General features: G+C 44.6%; 1 protein-coding gene across 1 annotated transcript in view; it reads right to left on the bottom strand.

The window, feature by feature from the left end:
- Nucleotides 1-11647: 11647 nt before the first annotated feature.
- The window catches only part of Exoc4 (exocyst complex component 4), a 689440-nt gene continuing 686705 nt past the window's right edge, over nt 11648-14382 (bottom strand). The window contains exon 18 of the mRNA XM_069996791.1: nt 11648-13423. Coding sequence (XP_069852892.1) covers nt 13186-13423 — 238 coding nt within the window. The 3' untranslated portion in view covers nt 11648-13185. The remainder of the gene's footprint in view (nt 13424-14382) is intronic.

Below are 14382 nucleotides of genomic sequence, written 5' to 3'. Positions count from 1 at the left end.
GATGCTTGTCTCAGCAAGGGATGTCTGGGTCCTCAAATCACCTCCTCCCTCATCCACAAGAATGAGCCAAGGAGACTGCTTTTCAAACCGTGCAAAACTAAGTAGGATTGCACCGAGAGGACTCCATGGCAGTGCTGTGTTCCGTAAGGAAGGAGCTCAATTTTCTCCCACTCATTTTCCAGCATCACCTGCCCATGGACTATTTCTACTTACAAGGTGGAATCTTCAGCTTACCTTAAATGAGTAACATAACAGACACCGAGGAGTTCACAAAGAATTAGAGGAGACAGTCTGACTCAGTTGATGTCTAACCATAAGTCTAACCATAATCAGCATGGGGCTGGTTGTCACTCCAGACTCATCCACCCAATATCTCTAGTGGTCAGGAGTTAGATTTTCTTCTTTGAGCTATCATGATGCTTACTCTTAAATTATTTTCATGGAGGAGAGGGGGCAGGGGAGAGAGATAGAGACAAAGAACCAGTTGGTCCCAGCCTTGGAACTGTTCCCATCAATGAAGTCATTTGGGGTGAGCTAGGGACTAGAGGTAGACCCTGACTCTTCTGCAGTTCTACCCAGATGGGGTCCATAAAGCATAGAGCTATGCATAGACATGTGCTGTGCCCCAGGGACTTGCCTTGCATGCCAGTGAATGGGGTTTTCAGGTATGACAGTTGTTCACATTCAGGTTAGGACTTCCCGTTACCTCTTGGGAGAAACTTCTTACTGAGCTTGCTGCTTGTCCCTCAGTAATACTGGTTGTTATCAAGTGTGGTGTCATTGTAATCTCATGAGTTATATATTTACAGAAGCTCAGTTTGCTCATCCTTATATCCACCTCAACCAGCAGAGTCTGAAAAAATTAGATACATGGTGAATGAATTTTAAGTGAACAATGAAAGCTGCAAAATCTCTTTCTCCAGCCCAAAGCCTTCTCCTCTATAACATCACTTCTCACCCACAGGTGTCTCAGAATTATCATCCTGTTCACCTCCCACTCTGCTTCTTTCCCTTCTGCCTGGTGTTTCCTGTCTCACTGATGGCGCCCTTACAATCAGTTAATGGAGCTGGAAATCAGGGGACATTCCTTTACCTTTACCTTGTACACAGCGCCACCTATCCACCCAGTAACCACACGTATCAGTTCTATAGAGAACAAGACACAGGATTAGAGAAGGCTCAAGTGGTAGGGACTTGTCTAGCAAAAAACACAATAATATAAAAATCCCAGCAATGGTACTCACTAGACACTATGTTGAAAATGAACTATACAAATTGCAGGTGGGGACACGAGGGAAAAAACTGGGAGAAAGCAAGAGCAGCAGTGACATTGTTCAAAAAGACAGGTACTCTTTACCTGTGTATGTAACTATACTCTCCCTGTACATCACCTTTATAATAACAATGAAAAATGGGGAAAAAAAACCTCAATTCCTGTCAGATGATGATAAAGCAGAGAAATTGATAAGGTAAGGGAGGGGTTTGCTGTTTAAATTGATGGTCAAATAAGGGCTCCTATAGAGGATAAAATTCCAGCAGAGCTGAGAAACACCTCCACAGATGTGTGGAGTCCAGCAGGGCTCAGGATAGCTCCTGGGTTTGCCTTCCTTCTCCACCTGCTGTGCCAACACCCTTGTTTAAGCTTTTACCACTTTTCTTTCCTGGACTACAGCTGGTCTTCCTGTTATCTACCTTCCATTTCATTATCTATCTTCCTTCCAGGACTGACACCATTCTCTTGCTTAGAATCATACAATGGTGCCCAAATTCTTCAAGATAAAGTTCACCCTCATGAAATGCTATCTCCTACCAACCCCGAATCTTTCTCTAACCTTCTCTCTTTCAAGTTTCCATTTATTGCCACACTTACTCTCAATTATTTTTCTTAGTCAGCATAGAGCTTAATGTTAACATTTTTTCTTAAATTCTTTTTCTCCTCATTTTATAAAGAAGAGACTTTTATTTTGCTGTTGACTGCTTTCTTTTGAAATTTAAATTTGTGTCTCAGAAGCATTTTCCTAGTCCCCTTTAAAAGAGCCATTCATTCAGAAAGGGTAGATTTTTGTGACATGAAGCTTTCTAATCAGGAAGGTAAGAGCTAATCATGCAGATGAGCAACATTTGTAGCTTAACTAAGTCAGGGGCTGAGACCATACATTATTAATAAGCCGAAGGCTGGTGGCATGGCCCTGGCTATTAATAGCATAAGCTAGATGGACTCTGAGTCCTGACGTGATAAGATTACAAAGTTCTAAACCTTTGGAGAAGGAGCCCGTTTGCACAGAAATGGGGCGGGGAGGGAGTTGGGTTAGGGGAAGGTGAAAAGGGGATGTACTAGGTCATGGGAACTCTAGATCAGACTTCCCAATCATGGATGACTGAAGAGTAAGTCAGAAAAGCACTGTGGCATGTGGACAAAACACAGCTTTGTTTCTGGGAGAACTTGCCAAGTGTTTTTGTGTTTGAGGCAGACTGACACAGAACGCTGGATGCTGCCTCAAAGCTCTGAGTGCAGTTTCAAGGGTATGTGGACAGCACAGAGCATCCCTGGATCCAGGACTAGGTCTATGATGTCCTGTTGCAGGGATTGGAGGAATCCAGATCCTGACAATACATGTGAAGGGCAAGGTACTGATGGGGGACAGGTCAGTCCATGTTCGAGGCTCCCTAGGACGGTCAGACACTAATAAAGAACAAGGTATCAAGTCCTTAAAGACCAGACTCAGGAGCATCTTCTAGAAAACACTCTCAAGAGGTGGCCATTGGAGATGTTGCCAGGATTGTGATTCTAACTGAAACAATAAACTGTGGTTGGATAATTAGCAGAAAAGGTGTTAGAAATGAGTGTGAAATGTGTTGAAGAGACGCAGTAAGATTTCTGGGGGTTTACCACCTCAGGTGACTACAAATTAAAAACGACTGAATGCAAACAGCATCCCAGAATCTGGATTGCCATAACTAAGGAAGAACTTTGCCTTCTGATCTGACTAGAAGGTAGGTCTGATTCTGCTGACATTATATAATGTTTTTGTTTGTCTCAGAGTCCATGTTCCATAAAGTGGCATCAGGGAATGAGGACAGAGAATGTGGACTCCACTAAGCTTGCAAAGCATGGATTAGATCAGAGCCTCCTACCCCTACCACCTCCCCTACCACTTTTTTTGGAGATGCAATGTCAGCTCTCAGGCCTTCACACTTGGACTAAATCACACCGTCAGTTTTTGTCGGTGTTGAGCTTTCTTATATGCACAAGCCAACTCCCATAATAAAATCTATCTCTTCTCTTTCTGTATGAACACACACGCATACATATTACATAGTGCATGTATATGCATTACGTGTATACACATATATACTATATATAATATTTCTCTCTCATTCATGCTCTCTTGCCCTTTTGCCTTCCACAATGTGATAATACCACACACAAAAAGTCCTTGTTATATGCCAGCCCCTTGGACTTGGACTTCCCAGCCTCAAGAGCTAAGAGAAATAAATTTCTCTTCTTTATAGATTACTCAGTCTCAGACTTCTGGTGGTCTTTCTTATACTTCTAAGTGTTCTTTTTCTTCACTCTTATAGCTTACTCTCCCTGCCCCCCCTCCCCAAACTGTGTTTGTCAAAATGCATCCCTTCATCTTGAGTCCCCCCAGTGATTTCCTAACTCCACATTTTCTTTAAGACTACGGTTGAATACCACCTTATCCATTACATTGTATTTGACTGAAACCAAATCTGAAACCACGATTCCTTTATCTGAATCCTTTAAGTGTTTATCTTGAACACAGTAAAAGGGCTTTCACTGGTGTGCTGGCTCTAGTACTCCATATTTGACTTGTACCAATTGCCTGTTTGTTCATTCAATGAGATAGTCATGTCCAAAGGTAAGTATTTGCCTTCCACTCCTTCCCTTGTAGTCTAAAACAGACACAGGCTGGAGCTCCAAACATAGATCCCTGAGGTGTGGTAGCCAAAGGATGTTAGTTCTGGCACAATCATTACTGAGTCTCCAGTCTCTTGCCATGGACTTCCTCATTTTATTGCTTTGAAAACTTTCGTAGTTAGGATAAAATGTCACCAAGGAGCTCTGTGCCCACAGCAGGCCAAGTTATTGCCATGGTTTAGATCTGAGTTGCCTTCCAAAATGCTTGGTTTTCAGTTGGTACTGTACCTTTAAGAGGTGGGGCCTAGTGGGAGAAAGTTAGGTCATTGGAGTGTGGCTGGAACAGCATATTGAGATCCTGGAGTCTTACTCCATCACTTGGCCTCCTGGCCACCATAAAGGGAGTAGGCCTCCCTGCCACACATTCCCCGTGATGTACTACGCTGATACAGGCCCAGAGCCTCAGGGCTGCATGATCTTGGACTGAAACCTCTACAACCTGAGCCAAATCAAACCTTTCCTCTTTATAAGCTGACTGATCTCAGGTATTTGTTAAGATCATGGAAAGCTGGAGAAAATAATTATCAAGAAAGTGAATTTATGTCCATCTGAATTAGAATAGTAAGTATATCTCTTTCCCTTCCTCCTTATAGGAAGGTTATCTGGGGCCTGTTCTTGTGGTCTCAGCTCTCCTTTATTCTAGGGCTGGATGAACAATCTTCCTGTTTCAGGGAAGGAAAAAAAAACGTGGTGAGGAGACAAGTAGAAAGGTGAGAAAGAAACTTACTTTCACTCAGTGACCTCCCTCTAGCAATCTAGTGTTATGAAATGCTTAGGCCAAGAGTTTTGCTCTCTCAGTGGCAGAAGGTAAAAGAGACTCTGGTGTTTGGAGGAAAGAAGGAAGAATTGTCCAACATGGAGTGCTGGACCCGTGAAGCTGAGAAGAGGTCTGTGCTGTGGAATTCATGCAGCTCTGCTGGTGCCTGGCTCAGCACTCACAGGGGCCCAGCCCTGGATAAAGCCTGGGAACACTAGACATGACCTCTGCATGAAGAGCAACAGCACCTCAGGACAGCTCTGTCACAAGAGAAGCTTGGGAGAGAGGTGACAAAATGATCAAGATGCACTGATGACCCCAAAGAAGCCACTAAAACAAACAAGCAAAAACAAACTGCATTTGGACTGCTGCTGAGAATGGTAAAGCGGAAGCTCAGAGCTGGATATGATTTAGGAAAATTAAAAAAAAGTCAAACACAAAAGGTGACTTTTTTTTTCTCACCTCAATTTCATAGAGCAATTTGAGAACTTATTAGAAACCCAGGATCCAACACTCCTCTGCACAGCTGGGAAAAATAACAATGAACTCGCAGCCCAGGTAGTGTATTAGGCCTGTGAAGGCCTGGTCCCTACAGGGTACTGAAGCCTTCAGAGTTAATGAGATGTTTGTGAATACACTGACGGACAATAAGATGTAAAGCCCTCACTAACAGATAAAAGCAAACAGGTCTGAGGAACCAAACACCCAGGACAGCGGGCTTGCCTAGGGGAGGGGGCCGAAAGAGTCATGGAACAAAATCAAGGACATGCCGTTCTGTTCCAGTTCTGTGGGACTTTATATATCCAAACCCAGCAAGTGGGGCTTCTCCCAGGGTGGTTGTCCTTTAAAGTCACTCCAAAACAGGAAGTTTGCTCACTGTTGTCAAAAGTTCTCAAAGAAATGGGACAAAATAATGGCAGTATTAGTCTTATTTTTATGTAGTATTTATTATGTGCTAGGCCGTGAACGCTTCATGTGTTGGGTGGAAGCTACTATTTATTTTCATCCTATAAGACAGAGGAGCACACTGAGACTTCTGGACTTTGATAAATTGTACAATATCAAGCAGAACACACGAGCCCCAAATCTGGTAGCTGAGCATACTGAATATTCTAAGTTTAAGGAATCTGAGACACAGCACATTTAGGAAGAATACTGTTTCACTGTGCCTTTGGGGGTTTTCCTTTCCTGATGATGGTTCCTTCCTGGGTCTGGTAAAACTAACAGATATATGTATGTTTCCCTTTTGTTAATGTAGTGGAGATTTCAAGGGAAGCCACTAAAATGGCTTTTCTCTCTCCTACAAAGGCTAAGGAGGCATCCTGAGCCATGACTTATAGCCTCCCAATTACCCAGTCTTGCCAGTCTCAGGCCCAGGAATGGGTCATCTCCAGCCTCTAGCTGGGTTTCAGCTTCTGGACCTTTGGAGGTTTATATTTCCCACATCTGTGTAGATTTACTGTCCACAGGACAAGGCAACTGGGAGCTGAGCAGAGTCCAGGGAGAGTGGGAAATGACTACCCAGGCTGCAACATGGATCTAGGAGTGGCTATTTCTGGGGCCATAGGACAGGAGAGGAAGGGAAGAACAGAGTTGTTAACCCAACAGAGGACGTCACTTGTACTTCAGGGAGCATGAGGTCCCCTCTCTTTGTCACAAAAGAAGAGTTTGACTCCCTTTATAAACCAGGGAGATAGACTCTAAGCTTGAGTTGGTTTTAAGTCCTGGGGCCAAGTCCTTCATCTGAACCTCCGTTTCCTCTAGGTGTGGTATCATTTCTGTCATTTCTGAAATGTGGGCTGAAATGATGTAGGAAAGCATCTAGGACAGCATCCGACACACATAAAGTGTTCAGGAAAGGGTGCCTAAAACTACATAGCAGCAATCAGAAAATGAAAACAATAACCAAATCCAGCTAGTAATGGTTTCCTGATCTCTCACAATAAATAAACCCTTGTGATAGAAAACTTGGCCTGGTCTTTCTGTTCAGAGTCAGGTTCTTCCCTAGAATATCGATTGCGAAGTCAGCAGGAATCTGCGGCCACCTTTTTATAGGGTCACATCTAATGGGAACTCTGCTCACCTAAATGCATCCAGCTTCATCTTGTTTCACTTATATGTACACACACACACAAGCTGTATATTCATTAAAAAAATAATACGTATGGGGCTTTTACAGGTCACTGCCTCGTGGGAACCCAGGGACTCCAGCTCCAGGTGTGTGAATGTCTGGAGATATTTTTGATCAGACCCATGTTTAGCAAGGCACCCTTCCAGTCCCATGCATTTCCTTACACCTCTTCTGGTGTTTATACCTTCGCTCACTTATTAAAGACATCTCCATCTCAGCTCTGCTCTGGTGGCCATTGATCTCATCACACTCTTAATAATCAGCTCTATCTCATCACCCCCGCCCAGCCCAGGTGGAATAGGATTAGTTGTTTTCAGGTATCTTACTCCACCTATTCAAAATTCCAGGCAGGTCTTCTACCTCAGCTGAATCAGGACAACTACTTCCAGCTGTACAGTTCATTACCACTTCCATTTCAGGAAAAAAAAAAACTCTGTTGAATTTCACATCTGGTCATAGGCTTATTAATTATGTACTTCTTATAACAACTGTGTCTAATTAGGATAGAGTTGAGACCTTTGCAAAATCTGGTGATTCTTTATGTTTTCTTGTTCATGGTACCTCATTACTCTCTCTCCGAATGATGCCCAATTTGTGTTACATGGCTGCCACATTAAGACAATTGCTCTCAGGTGTGCACCTTTCAGCATCCAGTCTGTTTTACTAAGCAAAATCCTGTGGCCCAGGCTTCTCCTTGGTTTTGTATCCTGTAGGAAGATAGCTACTTTTCCAGGCTTCTGATCACACTTGCCCCAAGTGTAGTGAATCAAGCTTGGGCTCGCTGAGCTCTGGAGCTGGACTGCAACATGGTTGGTTGAGCAGTTTCTGTGCTCTGGTCCTGAGGAGGCAGCCACAGCTAGGCCTCAGAGCAGGAATCCTGAATATAAAGGCCACGGCTCATTGATAGACTCCGTGAGGCAGGGATCAATTTGTTCCATCAAGAAATGGCAAAGGGTGACATAGCAGACCGAGCTAGTTAGCACAAGTACAGTGAATAGTGACAGTCTTGAACTTCCAGAGCTGGGAAAAGCTCCGAAGAGAGAAGCAGGGTGTTATGTGACATCTTCCTGAGTGAAAGGACAGTCTTAGATTGCTGAGGGGAACGAGTGGACTGCGGGAAGAGCAAGATCACAGGGGAGATCTTAAGAAGCCACTGGAAGTAGAAATTCTGTGTCACAGGGACTGTCTTTTTTGATTGCTATTGTACGAATCCCATATCACCTGAGCTGTAGCAGGCAATTATATCTTTCTGATTGACTGGATGAATGCATTAGTGCTAAGAAATCATGGATGTGACTTGACAGGAAGAATCTTCAGGGTTTTGTTGCCAATCCCATTTGTCTGAGTGGAAGCTTTTCTTCCCAAGCTATTGAAAATAGAACAGCGATTTGGGGGCTCAGGCAAGAATGCTGTCCCGGAGAGGGGCTGGAGCTTCTTTGAATGCGGTTACTCCACAGAAGGCAAGACAACCATGAGGGAGGGAGGGTCTCACCACTGATTCTGTGTGACTCAAGCATGGGCTGCTGGAGCTCAGGCCTGAGTGTGCTTCTGAACTGGAGCCCATGTGGACTGCTCTGAAAGGACCTTGTGTTCCAAGGCCTGGGAGCAGGGTTGTCCTCTTTGTCTAATAATCAGGGATATTATTAGCTGTGAGGGGGGAGAAAGTTCGAGTTGGCCATAAGATTTTAAAAGAAAAACCCATTGTAAGGGAGGAATTAAAAAAAAAAAAAACAACACCTATCCTAGGATTCTGAAAGCTGTAGAAGAAGCTATTAATAGGACAGGTATTTTAAATGAGTGCTCGTGGGGTGAAGGGCACAATAGCACCCGAAGAACAATTTTGTTTATAAATTAAAAGGTGTTCTGACAGGCGATAATAAGATAGCTAAAAGTAACCTAAAACGGCAGGAGAAACCGTGAGCAGCAGTTCTAGATCCAGTCTGTGAAATCAGTTCTTTTTTTAAATGAGGAATTTATTCTAAGGGTGGCTAAGTTGAGAGAGAGGCTTCTGGTTGTTTCTGACCCCTTGGATGTGGTAGAAAGTTGTTGTAAGGACAAATTGGGAAAGCAAGTCAGGTAGCACAGAGTGGATGAGAGAGGTGAGAACGTGCCCTGGGAGCTGTCCTGCTTGACAGCTGCCTTCTCCCAGGTGGGTGGTCAAGGCTTGGGAACATCCGCAAAGCTGGCCTTCAGGACTATGTTTATCATCTTTATTAGGTCTTGTCCTATCCTGTTAGCCCTCCAGGGTGCTGTGACTAGTGCTATAGGCAGTCTTCCACACACAACTGTCCTTTGATATATGCAGGGGACTGGGCCCAGGGCCCCTCGTGGATTTCAAAACCAATGGATGTCCAAGTCTTTCATGTGAAATGGCATGTTTTTTTTTTTTTCCTTTTCTTTTTTTTTTTGTTGGCTGTGGGGCTTGAACTCTGGGCTTGGGCGCTATCCCTGTGCTCTTCAGCTCAAGGTGAGCGCTCTACTGGTTGAACCACAGCACCACTTCCGGTTTTCTAGTGGTCTACTGGAGATGAGTCTCATGGAGTTTCCTGCCCGGGCTGGTTTTGAACTGTTTTCCTCAGATCTCAGCCTCCTGAGTAGCTAGGATTATAGGTGTGAGCCACAGGCGCCCCACTCTGGCCGACATTTTTAAGACAAGGACTTTTAATGTAGTCTAGGCTGGCCTCAGGCTTACTGTCACCTCCTGAGAGCTGGGATTACATGCCACATTCAGGCTCTAATACATTACAAAAAATACATTTGATCTATGGTTGCTTGAGCCTGTTGATGTGAAAAGCCTGGGTATGGAGGTTCATTTGTTCTTTTGTGAAGGGCAAGATGATGGCGTACTGTTTTCTGTGTCTTTCTGGGAAGGCCTATTTGTAAAAAAAAATTAATTTTATTGACAAGGCAATGTACAGAGGGGTTATAGTTACATACATAAGGAATGAGTACATTTCTTCTCATTGTTACCCCTTCCCTCGTTTTTCTCCCACTTTCCCTCCCTCCAAATGCTACCCTGCCCCCCTCCCCACAAATTGTAAAGTTCATTTCCAACGTGTTGTCTTGTGAGTATCTCTGTTCTTTGTTGCTGTTTTTAATGTATTATGTGAAGTTACTTCTTTTATTCTTGCATTTTTTTCCATATGGTTTATCTGTTGTTGTCATTGTATTTGATTTTGGTACTCAGTATATTGTATATACGTTTATCTGAATTAGGGAAGGAAAGGGAAACTACAAAATGGTGAGACAAAGGACAAAGGGTGAACCAATCCAACAGGGAAGCCCTATTTTTGTTGGCCTTTTTGTGTGTGTTTACCTGTCCTGGAGCTTGAACTTAAGAGCCTGGGTGTTGTCTGTGAGCTTTTTTGCTCAAGGCGAGCTCTACCACTTGGGCCAAGTTTCATTTCTGGCTTTTTGGTGATTATTTAAAGATAAGAGTTTCACAGACTTTCCTGCGTAGGAGGGCTTTGACCCGTGATCCTCAGATCTCAGCCTCCTGAGTAGCTAGGATTACAGGTGTGAGCCACTGGCACCTGGCCTTTGTTGGTCTTTTTAACTGTAACATCACATTTTAGGGAGTGATCTTCATAGCTGAACACTTTGTCAGTGTGCAGACCTTCAACACTTTAGGAATGCCAGTCACAGCTGTGAATAGTGCAAAACCAGTCTCATAAAATATCCCCAAAGTAGGGCCATAGCTTGGAAAGAATCTTCACTGTGGTCCAAGTGGTGCCAGGATCTACGTGGCCATCCCATCTCCATTAGCATCCACCCCAAAACAGCCAGTGAAAACGTCATTGGCTATTCCTATTTTGTGAAAATAGACAGATGCACGAATCTTCAAAGAAATTTCTGTCTTGAGGCCTGCAGGCCCTCTTCTGTGCAGCTTAACACGTTTGATCCCTCATTGTCATAGGAACGCAGGGATGCTACTTTCCTACTTGCTCTCTTGAAGCCGCTCACCTGCCAGGGAAGTGCTGGAGCTCGGGGGTCATGCCATTCCACGCCTCCCAGGCCCACTCCCAGCCCTCCTGCTGGCTCCTCTGGCTCATGGTGGCCAATCAGGCTCCCACCGTGGAGTGGACAGGAAGGAAAAGAGAAGGTGCAGAATGTAAGCTAGGAGCCGGGCGCTGGTGGCTCACGCCTGTAATCCTAGCTACTCAGGAGGCTGAGATCTGAGGATCGCGGTTCAAAGCCAGCCCGGGCAGGAGAGACCGTGAGACTCCTATCTCCAATAAACCACCAGAAAACCAGAAGTGGTGCTGTAGCTCAAGTGGTAGAGTGCTCACCTTGAGCTGATTTGCTGAGGGACAGCGTCCAGGCCCAGAGTTCAAGCCCCACGACCGACAAAAAAAAAAAAAAAAAAGAATGTAAGCTAGGAGACCAGGGCTGCCATGGAGAAGTTTCCTAACAAAAGTGGTCCAATCTAGGCACCCCTCATCTCTCCTTGCAGCCCTACTTCTTGTGTCCAGGCTTTCGAAGCCCAGTTGGGGACCGAATAGTTGCTTGTTGTTGTCTCCAGTACACATTCAATGTCCTTCAGCCAGGCCTCTGAGCCACAGGAATCTGCAGTGTGCCTTCCTCCCCCCAAACCCTGCAACTCCCCACAGGATCTGCACAGCTGCTCTGCCATCTGCCTTGAGTTCTACCTCAGCTCTGTGTGTGTGCACGCATTGGGGTTGGGGTTCAAATTCAGCTCCTTCCCCGGAGATAACTAGCGTGTCCTCTTTCTCGATACATCTGCTCCATGCGTCACAGCACTTGGCACCCATGAGGCCTCCAGGAAATCTCTGCTTGATAAATAAGAGCAACACGATTTCAGCTTCTCCAGACTGTTTTTAATTTTGTTTCTCCCACCAAACGCAAAGTGGTTATAAAGAGGTGTAAAAATCATGACCATCAGGGGGGAAGGTGCGACCTTGGATGGTCCCAGTCTTCTTGCTCTCATTTCCGCATGTGTTCAAGATGCGTCAGTCAGGGCGCAGTGGCCTCCTGATACACAGGAGCCATGAGCAGCAGGGGCACTGGGGAGCCAGACTGCGGTGAGATCCCTCCAGCATGCCCAGGACACTGAGTGCCTGCAGCCTGGGAGACAGGCACAGAGGAGGAAGGTCCTCTGAGGGCTCCTCTTCCTTGACCTCAGTGACAGATCTGGTTACTTTCCAAGATGACAAAGGTGCTCGAGAGGGTAAGCAGAATCGTTTACCCAAATGAAGTTTCAAGTGAGACAGGGAGTTTTCCAGCCATTATTTACTCTTGGAAAGGAGATGCCTAAAGCAAGCAGAGGATTGAATTACCTTCCATGCTTCCACTGTTGTTCCTAACCTTATGGCTCTTGGTTTAGATAGCACAAGAAATAAAACAAAATGGCCGCCAACCAACGAACAGCCTGGGGCCGAAGCTACAGCATATGGGATGGGGATCAAGAAGAGGGTCGCTGTTCTGGTAGGGAAATCTGCTGAAAGGCATGGCCAACTGAGAAGCTGTTTATTTGAATTTGGCAATAAACTGAGAAGCAGTTTATTTGAATTTGGCAATAGAGACTTAGAAAGCAATGCATGTGTCCTTATATTTCATTGCCTTCTAATCTGGCAAAACAAGGGGAGTAAAAATTCTATTGTTTCTGGGGTGGAACTCTACTGGATGGTTTGAGGACAGGACTAAAACTTGGGTTGCAGTTGGCTTTCCAGGCTGGAATTTTATATATTAGGCAATAATCAGAATATGAATTAGTAATTGATGCAACCCATTTTTCCCCTAAATCTCCCATATTTTTATTTATTTATTTATTTATTTACTTATTTTTGTTGGTCATGGGGCTTGAACTCTGGGCCTGAACACTGTCCATGAGCTCTTCAGCTCAAGGCTAGCGCTCTACCACTTCAGCCACTGCACCACTTCCAGTTTTCTGAGTGGTTTAGTGGAGATAAGAGACTCACAGACTTTCCACCTGGGCTGGCTTTGAACAGTGATCCTCAGATCTCAGCCTCCTGAGTAGCTAGGATTACACGGTGAGCCACTGGCGCCCTGGCTAGTCTCCCATATTTTGCCACCCTCTTCCCTTGTCCCACCCTAGCCCCTGGGGAAAAGACTGCCCTAAAGTAGTTGTTCCATCAAAATCTGCATTATACTTTTCCTTGTATGGTCATAAGAATAGCTAAAGAGAACATAATTCCAACACCATCTTTCTACTAAAGCATCACAGAGGAAACTTAGCCAGTTCAGATTTATAACAAATAAAATAACACAGTAGAGAAAGAAATGTGTCTAGCTTCTAACTGACAGAATAAAAACAATGCCCCTGCAGCCTCCCTCCCTCCCCCCCACCTCCCACCCTCTCCACAGCCCACTCCATTAGACAGTGGTTATTTTCTTGTCCTTGGTGGCTTGCTTGATGGCGGCCTGCTCACAGATGATCTCCTTCAGCCGCTGCAGCCTGGTGTTCTGGATGGTCTGGTCTCCCACCCCGGTCTGGCTGCGGTGCAGCAGGGTCAAGGCGTGGATATACTCTAGCTCCGTGTACTTCACGCCCTGGTCCACCACCAGATTCAGGAGCTCATCGGCTGTGTTGTACAGCATCTCGTAGTACTGCCTGGAGAAGCAAGACAGAACCTGCTCAGAGTTTCTCCGTCAGCCTGGTGGCTCACTGTGGAAGAACGCACTGCCTGTGAGTGTGTCATCCAAGGTGAGTTTGTTTACTTATTCCATAAATAGGTACTGATCTCCTGGAAGGCAGGTTTTGTCCCCCTCATTCGCTCATTCATTCATTCACTCATCTTTTTAAAAAATTAATCTTCGTTGCCTTATTTTGTATCTTTTAGGTTTGCAAAAGGCTTAACAATATCTGCTTTGCCCCTATTGATCATCAAGGCTCTATGGTGAGACAATAAGGGTTTTGTCACATCCATTGGGCATTACTCAAAAACAATGGATAATCTACAAAAAACAGGAACATTTGTTTTCTAGAACACATCTGAATCTACCTATCCTAAAATCAGGCTTTCAAAAGGTATTTAAAAAGCAAAAATCAAACAAGTTGACTTAACACTGACAAGTCTAGCACAATGCTTCCCAGGACAAGCTATAAGCAGCTTTCAATGCTTGTACCTACACTGGAATATATGTCTTTTTTAATTATTGGAGACTTTGTGAAATATTTGTCTTTTTTTTTTTTATCGGTCGTGGGGCCTGAACTCTGGGCCTGAGTGCTGTCCCTCAGCTCTTCAGCTCAAGGCAAGCGCTCTACCACTTGAGCTAAAGCGCCACTTCTAGTTTTCTAGTAGTTTATTGGAGATAAGACTCACAGTCTTTCCTGCCCATGCTGGCTTTGAACTGGGATCGTCAGATCTCAGCTTCCTGAGTAGCTAGGATTATAGGCGTGAGTCACCGGCACCTGGCTAATATTTGTCTTTTTATTCTATGAAATGGATAATATTAGCGTTTACCTCTGTTGGTCTTCATGAAGATGAACTGTATAGAAATAGAACACTAATATGCTAATAGTATTGTCATGAAAGCATTAGAATACAATGATAGGTAAGACACTCTGCC

This window comes from Dipodomys merriami, unplaced genomic scaffold, assembly GCF_024711535.1.
Source record: "Dipodomys merriami isolate MVZ:Mamm:240054 unplaced genomic scaffold, mDipMer1.0.p SCAF_5, whole genome shotgun sequence".
In the NCBI taxonomy this organism is placed as follows: Eukaryota; Metazoa; Chordata; class Mammalia; order Rodentia; family Heteromyidae; genus Dipodomys; species Dipodomys merriami.
The sequence above is the reverse complement of the archived record's forward strand: the minus strand, read 5'-3'. Positions and strand labels throughout refer to the sequence as shown.